This window comes from Lissotriton vulgaris, chromosome 8 (assembly GCF_964263255.1).
Source record: "Lissotriton vulgaris chromosome 8, aLisVul1.2, whole genome shotgun sequence".
NCBI classification, from domain to species: domain Eukaryota; kingdom Metazoa; phylum Chordata; class Amphibia; order Caudata; family Salamandridae; genus Lissotriton; species Lissotriton vulgaris.
The window spans coordinates 169,509,027-169,522,889 of record NC_141696.1 but is presented as its reverse complement, the minus strand read 5'-3'; the positions used below and the strand labels follow the sequence as shown (position 1 = coordinate 169,522,889).

Here is a 13,863-nt window from a genome sequence, read left to right as displayed (position 1 = left end):
GCCTCATATTGCTGGCCAATGGAAGTCTTAATACAAGCAATGGCGCCCATGACATCCTGTAGAGTCAACTCGGTCGACGCAGCCGGGTCCTCCCTTGCCTCTTCCATAGTCCTACTTGTACCACCGGGGGACCCCTTGGGTTGGGTATAACGATCCATGACATTCGTTTGAATGGTTCCCCCCCACTAAGAGGCGTCTTGGTTTTCCGCTTCTCGTTGTCGGGCCTGCCCGCCATGTTGGGCAATGTGCCCCCGAGGGGCCTGTGAGACCTGGTGAGAATGGCCCTTCACGGTTAACCCACCGGGGTCTTCGAAAGCAGGCGCCAGCAGCTGTAGCTCAACACACAGACACTCACGACCGTTGGCTCGCGGTGGATTCACAGAGTTCTGCTAGACCTCGGGCAACCAGATCGATCTTGAGATAGGATAAGACCAAAGACACAAAAGCGAAACGGAAAGTTAACTCCAAGGCAACGAGCAGAGCCCCGCGGGCCGTTCAACTACTGCCTGGGCGTCTCAACGACTCGAGCCCCAGGCGTCGCCATGGGGTGGGCCTCAAAAGTTCCGGTCGCCGTAGTAGCGGTTCCCGAAGTCCGATTCGATTTTTGAAAGCAGCTAATCTATCAGCTGAGTTTTATCTCCAATAACCCGTCTTCGTGATCAGGATATCGTTCAGGATATACGAGGGTCCCGGGAGCCCTGTGCTCATGCGGCCATCTCGGATGCGCGCAAAGCTCCTCCTCTCAGAAACAAAATCTTTAATGGATTCCACTGGAATCTGTGCTCGCTGCAAAAATCTATTCCTTTCCAACATTCCATTTAGGTGAAAATCTGTTACTAATTTTTTGACTTATCAATGCATATTCATCAATTGGTTCAGCATCACCATAGCTACTGCATATTCATCAATTGGTTCAGCATCACCATAGCTACTAGCAGGCAGGTGAACAACTTCTAACTGTAGAGTTTTTAATATCAATCTGCCTTCATGACCCAACTTATAAATCAATAGTACCTTCTTGGACGTAAAAGTATCACCGTCAAAAGCATCAAGATAAGCTTGAAAAGCTTCATGCCACTGTACCCAGTTTAATGGTGGAAATCCAGGAGTTGCTAAAAATGAAGGTGGCAGAGATATTCCCCATGACTACATTTTGCACGCAATGGATGGTTTGCTGCCCACTAAAATAATAGTTGCAGAAACAGCTGCAATAGGTCAGGTGCTAATTTTTTTGTAGTTGTTAATGGTGGACAGGTACTGGTGTGCCTGTCACCGGAGCAACAAAAAACGGCAACAGAAGGAAACGAGACCATGAAAGTAATACATCTCTTTGGAAACCTTCCCAATGTTCCAAAATGGCCGCCCTGCGTGCTTTGAGAAGCGTTGTTTTCAATGCGTGTTTAGCTTGTTTTCTAGACGTGCGTGAGAGCTGCTGCACATGCATGACTTGTGCTGCTCAATACCTCGCCATACGGTTGAAACGCTGCACTTCTGTAACTAACTTTGAAGACCGTAGAATTGAAACTTACAGCAGTACCCTGCCACCCAGGAATGATTGCTCCTGTAGAATGGCAGGTCAGAAAAATACAGCTTCCCAGAGAGCATGCTGCCGGTGAACTTCGCTGGATGTCCAGAAAGAGCAGTCCTCAAACAGGACCGGGATCGGAAACACTGACGGCCACTAGTCGCCACTGAAAGGATATCCACTACACACTGGTGGAGGTGAGACACTCTTTAATAACACCATCAGGTGTCCAATCCAGGCAGCAGCAGCCACACTCCAAATGTCAGTGTTTGTGGATTCCCCTGGAGGAGACTATGACTACAGTCAAAATATATCAACATTTTGTTGAGGGTGATGGGGGTAGGAATAGAAAGTGCTTAAGAAAAAAGCTTCTGTTTTTCCCCCTAAAACTGGCATCAACGAATGGCTTGCTGTGCTAAAATCACCATTTACCTAGCTATCGGGAGCATGCAAATCTGCACCCCAAAAACTATTTCTTACTACAGTTTTGGCATTTTTCAAAGAGGTGGCTCATGTTTCCAAATTTTTGTGCTTTCAAACTACTTCCAGCGTTTGATGGAAACCAGTGTGAAATCCATGGGTGTTCCTGGAAAGCTGTACATTTCTGAAAAGTTGACAACATTTGAAATTCAGCAAGGAGTCATTTGTGTGGATCACTCATGTTTTTTTCAAACTGTTGAATTTTTTTTTGTTGGAAATGGTAGGCCTGGGCGGTGAATTCCGCTCCGTTCGTGGAGTTTGCAGAGTTTTCTGCACTTCGCTCTCATCGGAGCTTGCGGAGTGCAGAAAAGTCTGCTCTGTGTAGTGCAACTTAGTTTTTTCCCCGCGAGCGGTAATCTGGCGAGCGAAAGCTGCTGCTTGGGTAGAATTTCTACTCGAGCGTCGGGAAGACCAGTGCGAACTGCACTTGAGAAACTCTGTCCAGGCCTAGAAATGAGTACGAGAAAAACGGCCATTTGTGACAACATTTACATTTGCAACTTCTTGTCACAATGGCTGCTTTACAAAAGCAATATACCAATATGTCCGCTAGACCTTTCTGGTTTTGAGAATATATAGGGTTTGTAGGTTCTCCTAGAACCCGAGGAACCCAGAGCCAACAACAGAACTGCAGCGTACAATGGTTTTTGACTGTGCACCGCGTCTAGTTAGTCATATGGTAAAATATGTAAAATAGTGAAAAATGTGTAGCAAAGAAATAGACTCCAGATACAGAGTTTATGAGCAGTGGTTATTTGTACATCTATGAATTTGTGGGTACCCATACTACCGTGTGATTCAAAGGGCATTTTTCAAAATGTCTTATTTCTTACATATTGCTTTACATTCGGAAGCACATATGCAGAGAAATACAAGTGGTAATAAGACATAGCCTACTATTCTGTGTTCTCAGAAACCTCCCGATAAGAATGGTATGCCCCTTGCGTGGGTAGGCCTAGTGCCTGCAACAGGAGAGGGCCCTAAACACAACATGGGCAGCTGTGGGTAGCTGTGAATTTTTTGCCCTAGCTCAGCAGACACTTGGGGAAACCTAGCAAACCTGTCAATTTTTCAAAACTAGGCACATATGGGAATCCAGGGTGGGGCGACTTGTGTGGCTCCCACCAGGTTTATTTACCCAGAAACCTTTGCAAACCTCAAACTTTGATTATAAAGAATTCATTTTTCTCATAATTCTTTGTGGAAACATTTCTGGAGTCTGTGGGGAGCCACAAATTCCTACCACCCAGCATTACCCCAGTCTCCTGATAAGAATGGTATCATACTTGCATGGGTTGTGCTAGTGCACGCAACAGGAAAGGCCCCATAACGCAACATGGACACATCACAATTTTCAACCAAATACTGATCCTTTTTAGGTCTCGCCTAAGAACTAGAAGAACTTTAGCTGTCCTTCAGCTCTTTTTCACGCATGGCACTCGTGCTTGTGGCGGCATACACCTTGCAGGAGTGCACAGTGGCGGGCCACAAGCACGAGTGCAGTGCTTGAAAAAGTGAAGCCTGCTCACCCAACCACGCGAGCCTACTGCTGCAGCCTGCACGCTTTTTTTCTTTCTTTTTTTTAACTTTGAGCACAAGTGTTTTTTTTTGCTTTCAGCGCGAGGCACACACATGCTTGTTCCTCTAGTTTTCCCCTTGTCTGACTACTTGCACCTCATGCTTCCTTTTTGCCTGTCCCCAAAGTTGCTTGTTTTCACTGTTAGTCATTCCACTTTCCCCTCAGTCTGCTTGCTTTCCAGCCTCCCTTGTTTGACTGCTTTCCCCAGAGTCTGCCGTTTTTGATCCTTAGCCTGCCCTTTTACCGCAGTGTTTTTGTTTTGCCCTTGAGTCTTTCCACGTTTCCCTCTAATCAGCCCACGTATGATCTTTCTCCCCTCAGTATTGCCTCGCTCCCCGGCAGTCTCTCTGCTCTCATCTGTCACCGCTGGTCTGTTCTCTTTGTCCCCAGTGTTGCTGCTCTCATCCATATCTCTACCTTTGCCACCCTCATTCTCTTCTCTCTCCCCTCAGTCTTCCCGCTCCCCTGCTTCTGTTCTCTTTTTCTCAGTTTCAATGCTGTCCCTGCTGGTCCTTCTGCCCTCCTCCCCGTCCCCTTCATTTTGTTCTCTTTTTCTTCTGCCTCTCCTTTTAATCTCCTCACTCTCTCTGTCTAAGCACACACCCCTTCCACCCTTGTTATGTTCTTTCCCCCTTCAGCTCTCCCTCTCAGCGCCTCTCCTCCGTGTCTCTGCTCTCTCTGCCCGTCTTGCCATCCTTGGTCAGCTCTCTCTACCGTCAGCTTCTCTTCAGACACGCATCTCTCCTCTCTCATTCTGCCAGCATTGGTCTGTTCTCTCTCCCTTCCTCCTCACCTCTCTCCCTGCCAGTCTTTGCTCTCCTTCCTGCCGTGCTAGTTCTGTTCTCTCTCCCTTCAGTCTCGCCCCACAGCATGCCACCCCCTCCACCGGTCCCCCTTGTCTCCTCTTTCTCCCCTCACCGTTACTGCACTCCCAATCCCTCCACTCTCCTCCTTGCCAGCCTTATGCTGTTCTTTCTTCTCCTCAGTCAGCCTGGTTCAGGGGTCAGAAATCCGTGAGGAGCTGTAAAGTGATGTATAGCGAGATGTGTTGGTCCAGGCAGATGCATGGTTGCTGGGGAAGCTCAAAACTCATTCTTTTAATGGAAATGAAAAAGATTGCAAATGTACAAAAGGTATATTTCTGATGTCAAAGACATCCAGTCTTGCACGTTGTGGGTGAGACTCAAACATTTGGAGGTTAGTTTGAGCTCTATCTCACTCAAGGCATATGCCGCACCACCTGGGAAGAGTGGAACCTGGTCTAAATATACCTCTATTCAAACCTCTGCTTTGTGCAAAGCAACTCCTTGGAGCTGCAGAAGTTTCTGGAAGCAACACCATTTTTGGGGAGTCCTCCTACAGACTCCTTCCTTTAAGGGGAGTAGCCGCTTTGAACACTTATTCCTACTGTTCCACAGATGTTGTCTTCCTTAGTATCGTTTTTGTGTTATTCTTTTAATTTTACATTCATTTTGATTTTTATCGTTAAACTGATATCAATTCCTATGTTGTCATTCATGTCAAAGTTAAAATAGCAGCGCTTCCTGTGATGTTCTAAAATATGTCAAGTAGTACTCTCATTAAAAAAAAATTCTTGAGAGAACTGTGATGTACTTGTTCTCTCTTTCATCTGCTTCACTCCACTCTCTGTGCTGCTCCCTTTCTTGCGTACTGCCTTCCCCTCCTCTTGCGTTTGTTTACTTTACACACTCCCACCCTGTTGCCACCCAATCCACTCTATCTTTATTAATAAGAGGGTCTAGCAGCAAATAAGTCGCCCACCGGATTTTTTGGCGTAAGTCACTGTATGTTCTGTCTTCTTCTTCGATCTTTGCTTCAGGGCTGCCTTGAAGTATGTTTTGTGGTCTTATGATGCTGCGCTCCGATCTGTATTACCAGACCATTAACGGAAACGTAATGACGATTACACCACATCATTCTCATGCACTGATGCAGAGCAGTGCTTGGTTTGTAGTGCTGTAAGGTCCTGTGTTGGGGCATTCAGTATTATCCAAATGTTTCAGCCTCTCTGCACACCATGCCAATGAACATTCCCTGCAAGATGCCTCTGCACCTCCAAGTACAGCCAAGTCATATAGCGCTTGATAATCCTGGTGTTGAGTTAGAGTCCCACCAGTGTTTTACTGGGAGAGTCAAGTCAAGTCAAGAGATTTATATAGCGCGCTACATACCCATAGGGTCTCAAGGCGCTTGAGGAAGGGTGGGGAATTACTTGTCGAATATCCAAGTTTTAAGTTGCTTTCTGAATGCTAGGTGGTTCTGAGTAAGGCGAAGGTGAGTGGGAAGTGAGTTCCAGGTTTTAGCTGCCAGGTAGGAGAAGGATCTACCTCCCATGGTGGTTTTGTTGATTCGAGGTACAGTGGCAAGGGCTTGGTTGGAGGATCGTAGCTGACGGGAGGGGGTGTAGAAGGACAGTCGTGTGTTGAGGCATTCGGGTCCAAGTTCGTAAAGTGCTTTGTGTGCGTGGGTTAGGAGGCGGAAGGTAATCCTCTTATTTACGGGGAGCCAGTGGAGGTTTTTCAGGTGACCAGAGATGTGTTCTTTACGCGGGATGTCTAATATGAGCATGGCTGAAGCGTTCTGGATGCGTTGTAGTTTTTTCTGGAGTTTTGCGGTGGTACCGGCGTATAGGGTGTTTCCGTAGTCCAGGCGGCTCGTGACCAGTGCGTGGGTGACCGTTTTTCTAGTTTCGGTGGGGATCCAGCGAAATGTTTTTTTGAGCATGCGAAGAATGTTGAAGCAAGAAGATGAAACGGCGTTGACTTGTTTGGTCATCGAGAGTGAGGAGTCCAGGATGACGCCCAGGTTCCGTGCGTGGTCCGTCGGGATGGGTGCTTTTCCGAGGGCCTCTGGCCACCAAGAGTCATCCCAGGCGGAGGGGGAGGTGCCTAAGATGAGGACTTCTGTTTTGTCTGAGTTCAGTTTCAGATGGCTGTGCTTCATCCACTCGGCTACTTCTTTCATTCCTTCGTGTAAGTTGGTTTTGGCGGTGTTAGGGTCTTTGGTGAGTGAGAGGATCAGTTGAGTGTCGTCAGCGTAGGAGATGATGTTGAGATTGTGTTGGCGAGCGATGGCCGCAAGGGGGCTCATGTATACGTTGAAGAGGGTGGGGCTGAGTGACGATCCTTGTGGCACGCCGCAGATGACTTCAGAGGCCTCTGACTTGAATGGTGGGAGGCGGACTCTCTGGGTTCTTCCGGTGAGGAACGAGGTGATCCATTCCAGTGCTTTTCCTTGGATTCCGACGTTTCTGAGGCGCTGTAAAAGGGTGCTATGACAGACTGTGTCGAAGGCAGCGGAGAGGTCGAGGAGGATGAGGGCGACTGTGTCTCCATTGTCCAGTAGAGTTCGAATGTCGTCTGTTGCCGCGATAAGTGCGGTCTCAGTGCTGTGTTTGGCTCGGAAGCCGGACTGTGAGGGGTCGAGGGATTTGTTGGTTTCGAGAAAGGTGGCGAGCTGGTTATTGACAGCTTTCTCGATGACTTTGGCCGGGAATGGAAGAAGCGAGATGGGGCGGTAGTTTTTGAGTTCGGTGGGGTCAGCTGTGGGTTTTTTCAGAAGGGCGCTGAGTTCTGCGTGTTTCCAGCTTTCCGAGAAGGTGGCGGAGTTGAGGGAGCAGTTGATGACATCTCGGAGGTGTGGTGCTATGATGGAGTCTGCTTTGTTGAAGATGTGGTGAGGGCATGGGTCTGTGGGGGATCCTGAGTGGATGGAGTTCATCAGGCGGATGGTGTCCTCGGTGGAGATTGGGTTCCTGTTGTTAAGGATGTTCGATGGGGGTGCAGGTATGGTAGAAGATTGGGTGGGACGGTCTCCGGGTTGGATGTCGAAGCTGTTGTGGATGTCTGCGATTTTGTTGTGGAAGAAGGAAGCTAGGGAGTCGCAGAGGGCTTGGGGGGGGGTGATGTCGTTGGAGTTGGCTGGTGGGTTGGTAAATTCTTTGACGATGTTGAATAATTCCTTGCTGTTGTGGGCGTTGTTATCTAGACGGTCTTTGAATGCGGCTTTCTTGGCAGATCGGATTAGTTGGTGGTGTATGCGGGTGGCGTTTTTGAAGGCGTCCCTGGTGCTGGTGTTTGGGTCTTTTTTCCAGGCCTTCTCAAGGGAGCGACAGAGTTTCTTCGATTTCTTAAGATCATCGTTGAACCAAGAGGCGTTTTTGCTGCTTAGTTTGCTTTGACGTTTTTTCAACGGTGCTAGGATGTCGGCGCTGTTGGATAGCCAATGGGTGAGGTTAATGGCTGCTTGGTCGGGGTTTGAGGAGTGGGCGGGGGGTTTAGGAGAAGTGATGAGGAGATCTGGTCGATGGTGATTTTGTTCCAGTTTCTTCGCAGGGTAGGTTGAGGATGGTTGTGGATTGTGGTCTTATTGTAGGTAAAGTGAACGCAGCTGTGGTCCGTCCAATGAAGAGCTGTGGTGTGACTGAATGAGACATGTTTGCTGGAGGTGAAGATGGGGTCAAGTGTGTGACCTGCAATGTGGGTGGGGGAAGTGACAAGTTGTTTGAGTCCGAGGTTGGCAAGATTGTCCAGAAGGGTGGTGGTGCTGGAGCTACAGTATGCCCATCAGAATCCCCTTTCAACTTCAGCCCACCCTCTCCTGTGTGGCCACCAAGCTCTTTTTATTGTGCTATTTTTGCTTTTCTCTGTTCTCTTATTTGCAGCACTAAAGTCGCTGCACTGTTTTTTGCCATCCCCTTACTGTGCATTTCTTTTAGATGATAATACTTTGTAGCATTGTAGTTTGGAACTGGAACCTAGGCAGTCATCGCAACACTGCAAATTAGTTAAACTAAATCACAAAAGAGAAAAGTATCTGAAATCAGGAAATACTCTCTACCGTCAGAAATGCAATTAAAAAACAAGAGCCCCCATTAATTCTAAGCATTACAACAACTACAGAAAAGCTTTTGAGCCGCTAATCCCCAGACCGGGGAATTATTCCCCACTGATATTCAGACGGTCAGGCCCACTTTGCCTACAGTTTATTGTCCACTGCCGCTCCTTGGGGGGCTTGATACTGGAGGTTATTTCTGGTGTCTAACCCACTGCATCTCTGAATGTTTGACATGGTCAAACAGAAAGATGATTTTTATTCAGTTAGTGGCTTGAGATGCCAGAGTTTGAGGACTTTCCATTCTGTAGGTACTAGAGATGAGTGTCAAGATGTATTTACTGTTGCCTTTTTGAGATCTATTTGGGTGTCATTTAAGCAAATGTTCGCGAGAATGAAGTTTCCATTGGTTTTTATTGCGGTTTTATGTATATATTGATTAATAAAGGCAGAGTCTTGATTTTTTTTTTTACTGAACGAGATAATCCTCCTCATGCATCATTTCACAGTATTGAGGAGTCTATTGCAGTCAGCCATCTTGAATTGTCAGTGAGATTTTTATGTCCTGTCTCACTGCAGTATTTGTGGTTTTTCACTAGTTTCCTTTCTGTGATACTTGTTAGCAGCTGATTACTGCTGTGCTTGGTCTTGAAAGCTCTATGCATTGGATCACCTTCTCTTCAAGCTATATGTATACTTATGGCCTTACAATATGACCTGCTTAATCTTCTATGAGTTGCAGTGTTCTCCATTCTGCACTGTAGCAGCCCCTGAGCCACTTTATTCACTCTGTTTTGCGGAGTCATGGCTGGATCATTACAATCTCTCACAGAGCTATTGCTCTTTGTGCATGTATTATTGACCATTTGGCTTAATCAATGTGAATATTTAGTTTTTGAATGCTTTAGGGATTTGGGTATTTTCATGTTTAAGGTGCCTCTGTTATATCTTATTTTACTAAAACTCTTTTTGATTCATTAGCCTGTATAAAAGCACCTCCAGATGTAGAAGTTCAGACTACTAGTTTTACAAAAAAACACTTTAGGTATACTTCTCAATGCAGTGCACCTATTAGTGTCAAAGCTTCTTTGTTAAAGAAATACACCTTTTAAAAAAACAAATTGAAAATACTTTATTATATTTTCATTAAATAGCACGGAAGCCCATCCTTGGGTGTGTGTGGCCGTTCTCCACTGAAGTAACAATACAAGTTGTAGCACAAATGATAATGTGTTGCATGGCTAAATGCTTATAAGGTCCCAAAAGCGAGACCTATTGGCTATGCCAATGCTTGTTTTGCATTGTGGCTAGCTGTGGATCTTAGGTCCTAGCTCAGCTGGCACCTAAGGAAAACTAGTAAACCTGAACATTTTTGAAAACTGCAACAGAAAGGGCCTCAAACCATAACATGGGCACGTCACATTTTTTCAACTGAAAACTGACGGTTTTTAGGTCTCGCCTAGCGTTGCTGCGCACATGCGAAGCTCGCACGGCGAGATTTATTGCTAATGAGGAGTTTTAAAAAACGGACTTGAAGCACCGCCTCTCATTTCCATTGGCTGGCGTCACCGTTTATGCTAAACGGTGGCCTGCCGTTGGAAATAAGGGTTTTTGGTGAAGCACTTTCTTATCTTATCCCATAAAGGGGCCATGTGTTTAAACACATGGCCCCATAAAGACAAGAGATCCCCATGCTCCGGCTGCAGCGTGGTCCTCTTTCCCTTTTGGGACCGCGCTTGTTTTTAAAGAGTCGACACCTAGTGTGAACACTAGTAAACAAAACACAATATAAAGACACATTTCGCTGCATAACTTAGAGCAGCAAAAGAGGCTATCAAATGTTCTATTTAAGTTCGAAAAAGAGGGTTTGTTTCCTGCAGAGCGCAGCAATGCATGCGTGACACCAACTATCTCAGAGTGAAGGTAGAAAGAATCGTGTCAATAAAATTGAGTCACTTTTCGTCCTCACAAGACAAAAGCAATCACCGGTGGCGAATAACCTTTTGAAAAGATTCTGCTGAGCCCGAAAGTTTGCTTCAGAAGTGTGTGTGTATTCTGCCCTCTACAGAGAGAGACAATCATGCCACAGTAACGTGCCTTTAATCACGTGGTGCGCACTCCCTCCCGATAATGTCCGCTTCCGTGCCGTATTACTGGCACTCAGCTGCCACAAGATCCGGTGCCTGGGGTGGTTGTGCGGGTGAAGCCTGTCATCTGCTGCTGCGGTCTGTGGGGGAGCCCCCTGCAAACGCACGTCCCTTCAGACGATCACAAACTTCCGACAGCCCAGTGTGAGCGCACAGGGAGGTCTCCCGCAGAGACACACGCCCGTGTGAGTGTCTCCCGCCCAGGCACACACCCACCCTTTCGACACTGCCCCATGTGAGTGTCTCCGAGGGTGCGAGAGTCCCAGCATCTAGGCACTAGCGAGAAACCGCAGCCGAGGGTGCGAGAGTCACCGTTGCATCAGAGACAACCGTGTGGTCACAATCCTGTCTGAGGCTCACCTGCCCCCGAAGCAGCCCGGGTTCAAGAGAACCACAGCCAGGCTCCGGCTCGAGACGCTATACCAGAGCCAGAGACTTGTGGAGAGAGACTCGCAGCGCTATCTGAGCCGTCACCCCGCCAGCAGAGGGCGCCCTGCTGCTCCGCTCACCCCATGCTGCCCCCCCCTGGAGCCACAGGTGGGCGCTGCATGCCGCTGCCCTTTATGGCCCGGAGCCGGTTCTGCTCGCCCTGACTCTGATTCCGCCGCAGCAGCATGGTGGACAGGAACCCCGTGCTAACCTCCGCCGTCATCTTATATATGGCCATAGGCGCCGCCATCTTCGAGGCGCTAGAGGAGCCCAACCTGAAGAGGGCCACCGAGAGCTACCGCCTCAGCAAGGTGGACATCCTGCGGAGGCACAAGTGCCTGAGCAAGGAGGCGCTAGACGAGATCGTGAAGGTACGTGGGAGGGTCTGGTCGGGCGGGGGGCTCTGAAAACATTCACCATGGGGTCTTAGAAATATTCATGCTTGAACACGTAGGCGCTTCCCCCTAGTACATCAGTTTGTTTGAGAAGTATGGAGTGTTTTTAAACATGGATTGAGGTACATTCCTGCAGCCGCTATTCGTTAACTGAGTGGCAGGTCAGGTGATGTGGAGGCTGTACGCTGCCTAGAGTTTTAGACAGAGCAGCATTATCTACTAGTAAATCAAAGACGGAGGTTTCTATACAAAGCACATCCTGTCCTCAGTACACATTTAAGAGGTGCTCCCATATGTGGTACTGAACAGAGGGGTGTTGATGAAATAAAGTATTTGCAAAGGAACATACAGTTTGGTCAGCCGTGAGGCAAATTGAGCCAAGATTTATCCAGTTTCTAGCAGTGCAATTCAACCTCTAGATGGGTGTATGTTTATAACAACAACGTTTGGTGTCTTTAATCCCTGCAGGTCGTGATTAGAGTGCGGGTGACTGTCAGAAGCCACCGTTTATTTTTGGCAGATTCACACAGTGGAAACCTTGCACTGGGCATAAAAGCACACAACAAGAGGCATAGAATACTTAACAGCTATTTCTTATTTTTGCAGCACTGGGCTGTTTTCTGGCACTCACGAGATGCTGAGCCGGGGCCAGTATGTCAACCTGGTTGCCTGTGTTAAACGGTTGGCAGCGGTACCTACAAGGCCATAGCGGTACCCACAAAGCTCGGCTTGGGTTGGGGTGGTGGTTCCAAGAGCATCTTGAGCCGAGCCAGGATTACTTCACACCCGGGGCTACCCGGTATTTAGGTGTGTGACGTCACTCCCGGTACATACCGGTACCACGAGTGCAGGATTCACTGCGGGGGTATCGCCTTTCCGTTACAAGTTCTGCATATCCGCATGTGGGGCGGTGATACAGGAATATCGCATGTTACTCCCTCCCTACCCCTAGTAGGGCAGCGAAACTTTCAATTGTTTGACAAAGTATTGCTTCGTGGAATTTGTGGAGGGGTAAAACACCTGCGCGGGGGTAAAATACAGGGCAGTGCGGGGTGAGTGGGTATCTTGAGATGCGCCTCGGGCACAATCAGCCAGCAATGCTGAGCCGCGGGCAGACTGCAGGCTGTGTGTGCTGAAACCCCCCTCCGGCCCTTAGATCGACACATGCCACCCCCTAAACCGGTAATTGTGTGTGGCCCCACCTTCCCAGTGACCCCCCGACACACACACCGCTCCACACCACAGTACGAGATCCCCTGAGCACCAAGCAATAAAAGTGAAATGAGCCGACCGGCTCATTTCACTTTCTTTGAAATTACATCTGCACGCTACACACACTGATTGGCATTTCAGAGAAAAAAAAAATTGCATTGGGAGCTGTGGAAGCTGGTGCTGACGACGGCTGCAGGTCCTCCTCCGCACAGACGAGGTTTAATGGATGCAAGTACACAGACACCTATTCCAATGGAAAAAATACAAATAATGTAAGGTGGAGTTTGTGTCCTGATGTATTTGGGGTTTTTTGTGATCAAAAAGCATTTCATGCACATTCAAAACGAAAATAAAGACTTGGGAGAAAATCAAGTTGCATTAGTCTGAACCTAGCAACATATGGCAGAAGAGTACACAGCCTATAAATAACAACACTTCAAGGTATAACTGATTGATACAAAAAAGTAGTACTTTCCTTCCTACCATAGCTCATTAATCAACAAACAACTTTCTATCAGTTATGAAAATGGGATTGTACTGAAAGTATGACTACACGGTTTACTGAAGATGATATTAAAATGCTTGCAGTTTTTTGCACTCCATTTCATATGGTTCTGTTCTTAAAGCCAGAACGTAGCACAGGAATTTGACCTCTATTTTCCCCTCCCTTTAGAAATTACTGTGTGAAAAGCTTGAAGAACAGTTGCAGAATTTAGATGTCGTTCTGAAGAAGAAGGAACGAGCAGAGAGAAGGTAACGTATATAACAATTTTTTGTCTTTTCATAAATGTTTATAGAGAAACTGTTTTACTTGCACTGGTGTTTATTACAGATAATTTATAGGTAACCCTCTTTACGCTGCTCTTCCTCCTACCAACCTTTTTACTTCTTTCTCTGCTGCCCTTCTTCTGTTGTTTAGTAGTTCTGCTAACTGGAGGGGCGGGGGCTAGCAATGAGTCTATTTTGTACAGATAAATGGGCTGCTTATCTCCCTTACATTAATTTACCTTATATCAAGGCATGGTTAAATAAGGATTGCTGGTAAGCAACCTTTGCATCACCCAACAAGGAAGTATTACTAATTATTGTTTAGGTAAAGCAAGTAGACTAATCTGAGACAGGAAAGTGTTATGTGCATCTTACTATATAAGCAGAAAAGCTAGGGACTAAGTGTTAGTGGAGAAGCATGAGAGCAGTCCTCTGTCTGTGGGTGTGTTGCAATTCGAATCTCTTTTCTTTCTG

At 47.2% G+C, this 13,863-nt stretch overlaps 1 protein-coding gene across 1 annotated transcript in view; it reads left to right on the top strand.

Annotated features, from left to right (window-relative positions):
- The window catches only part of RSF1 (remodeling and spacing factor 1), a 540,450-nt gene that overhangs the window by 234,359 nt on the left and 292,228 nt on the right, over positions 1-13,863 (top strand). The window contains exon 9 of the mRNA XM_086933896.1: positions 13,295-13,374. Within this exon, the coding sequence (XP_086790022.1) occupies positions 13,295-13,374 (80 nt within the window). The remainder of the gene's footprint in view (positions 1-13,294; positions 13,375-13,863) is intronic.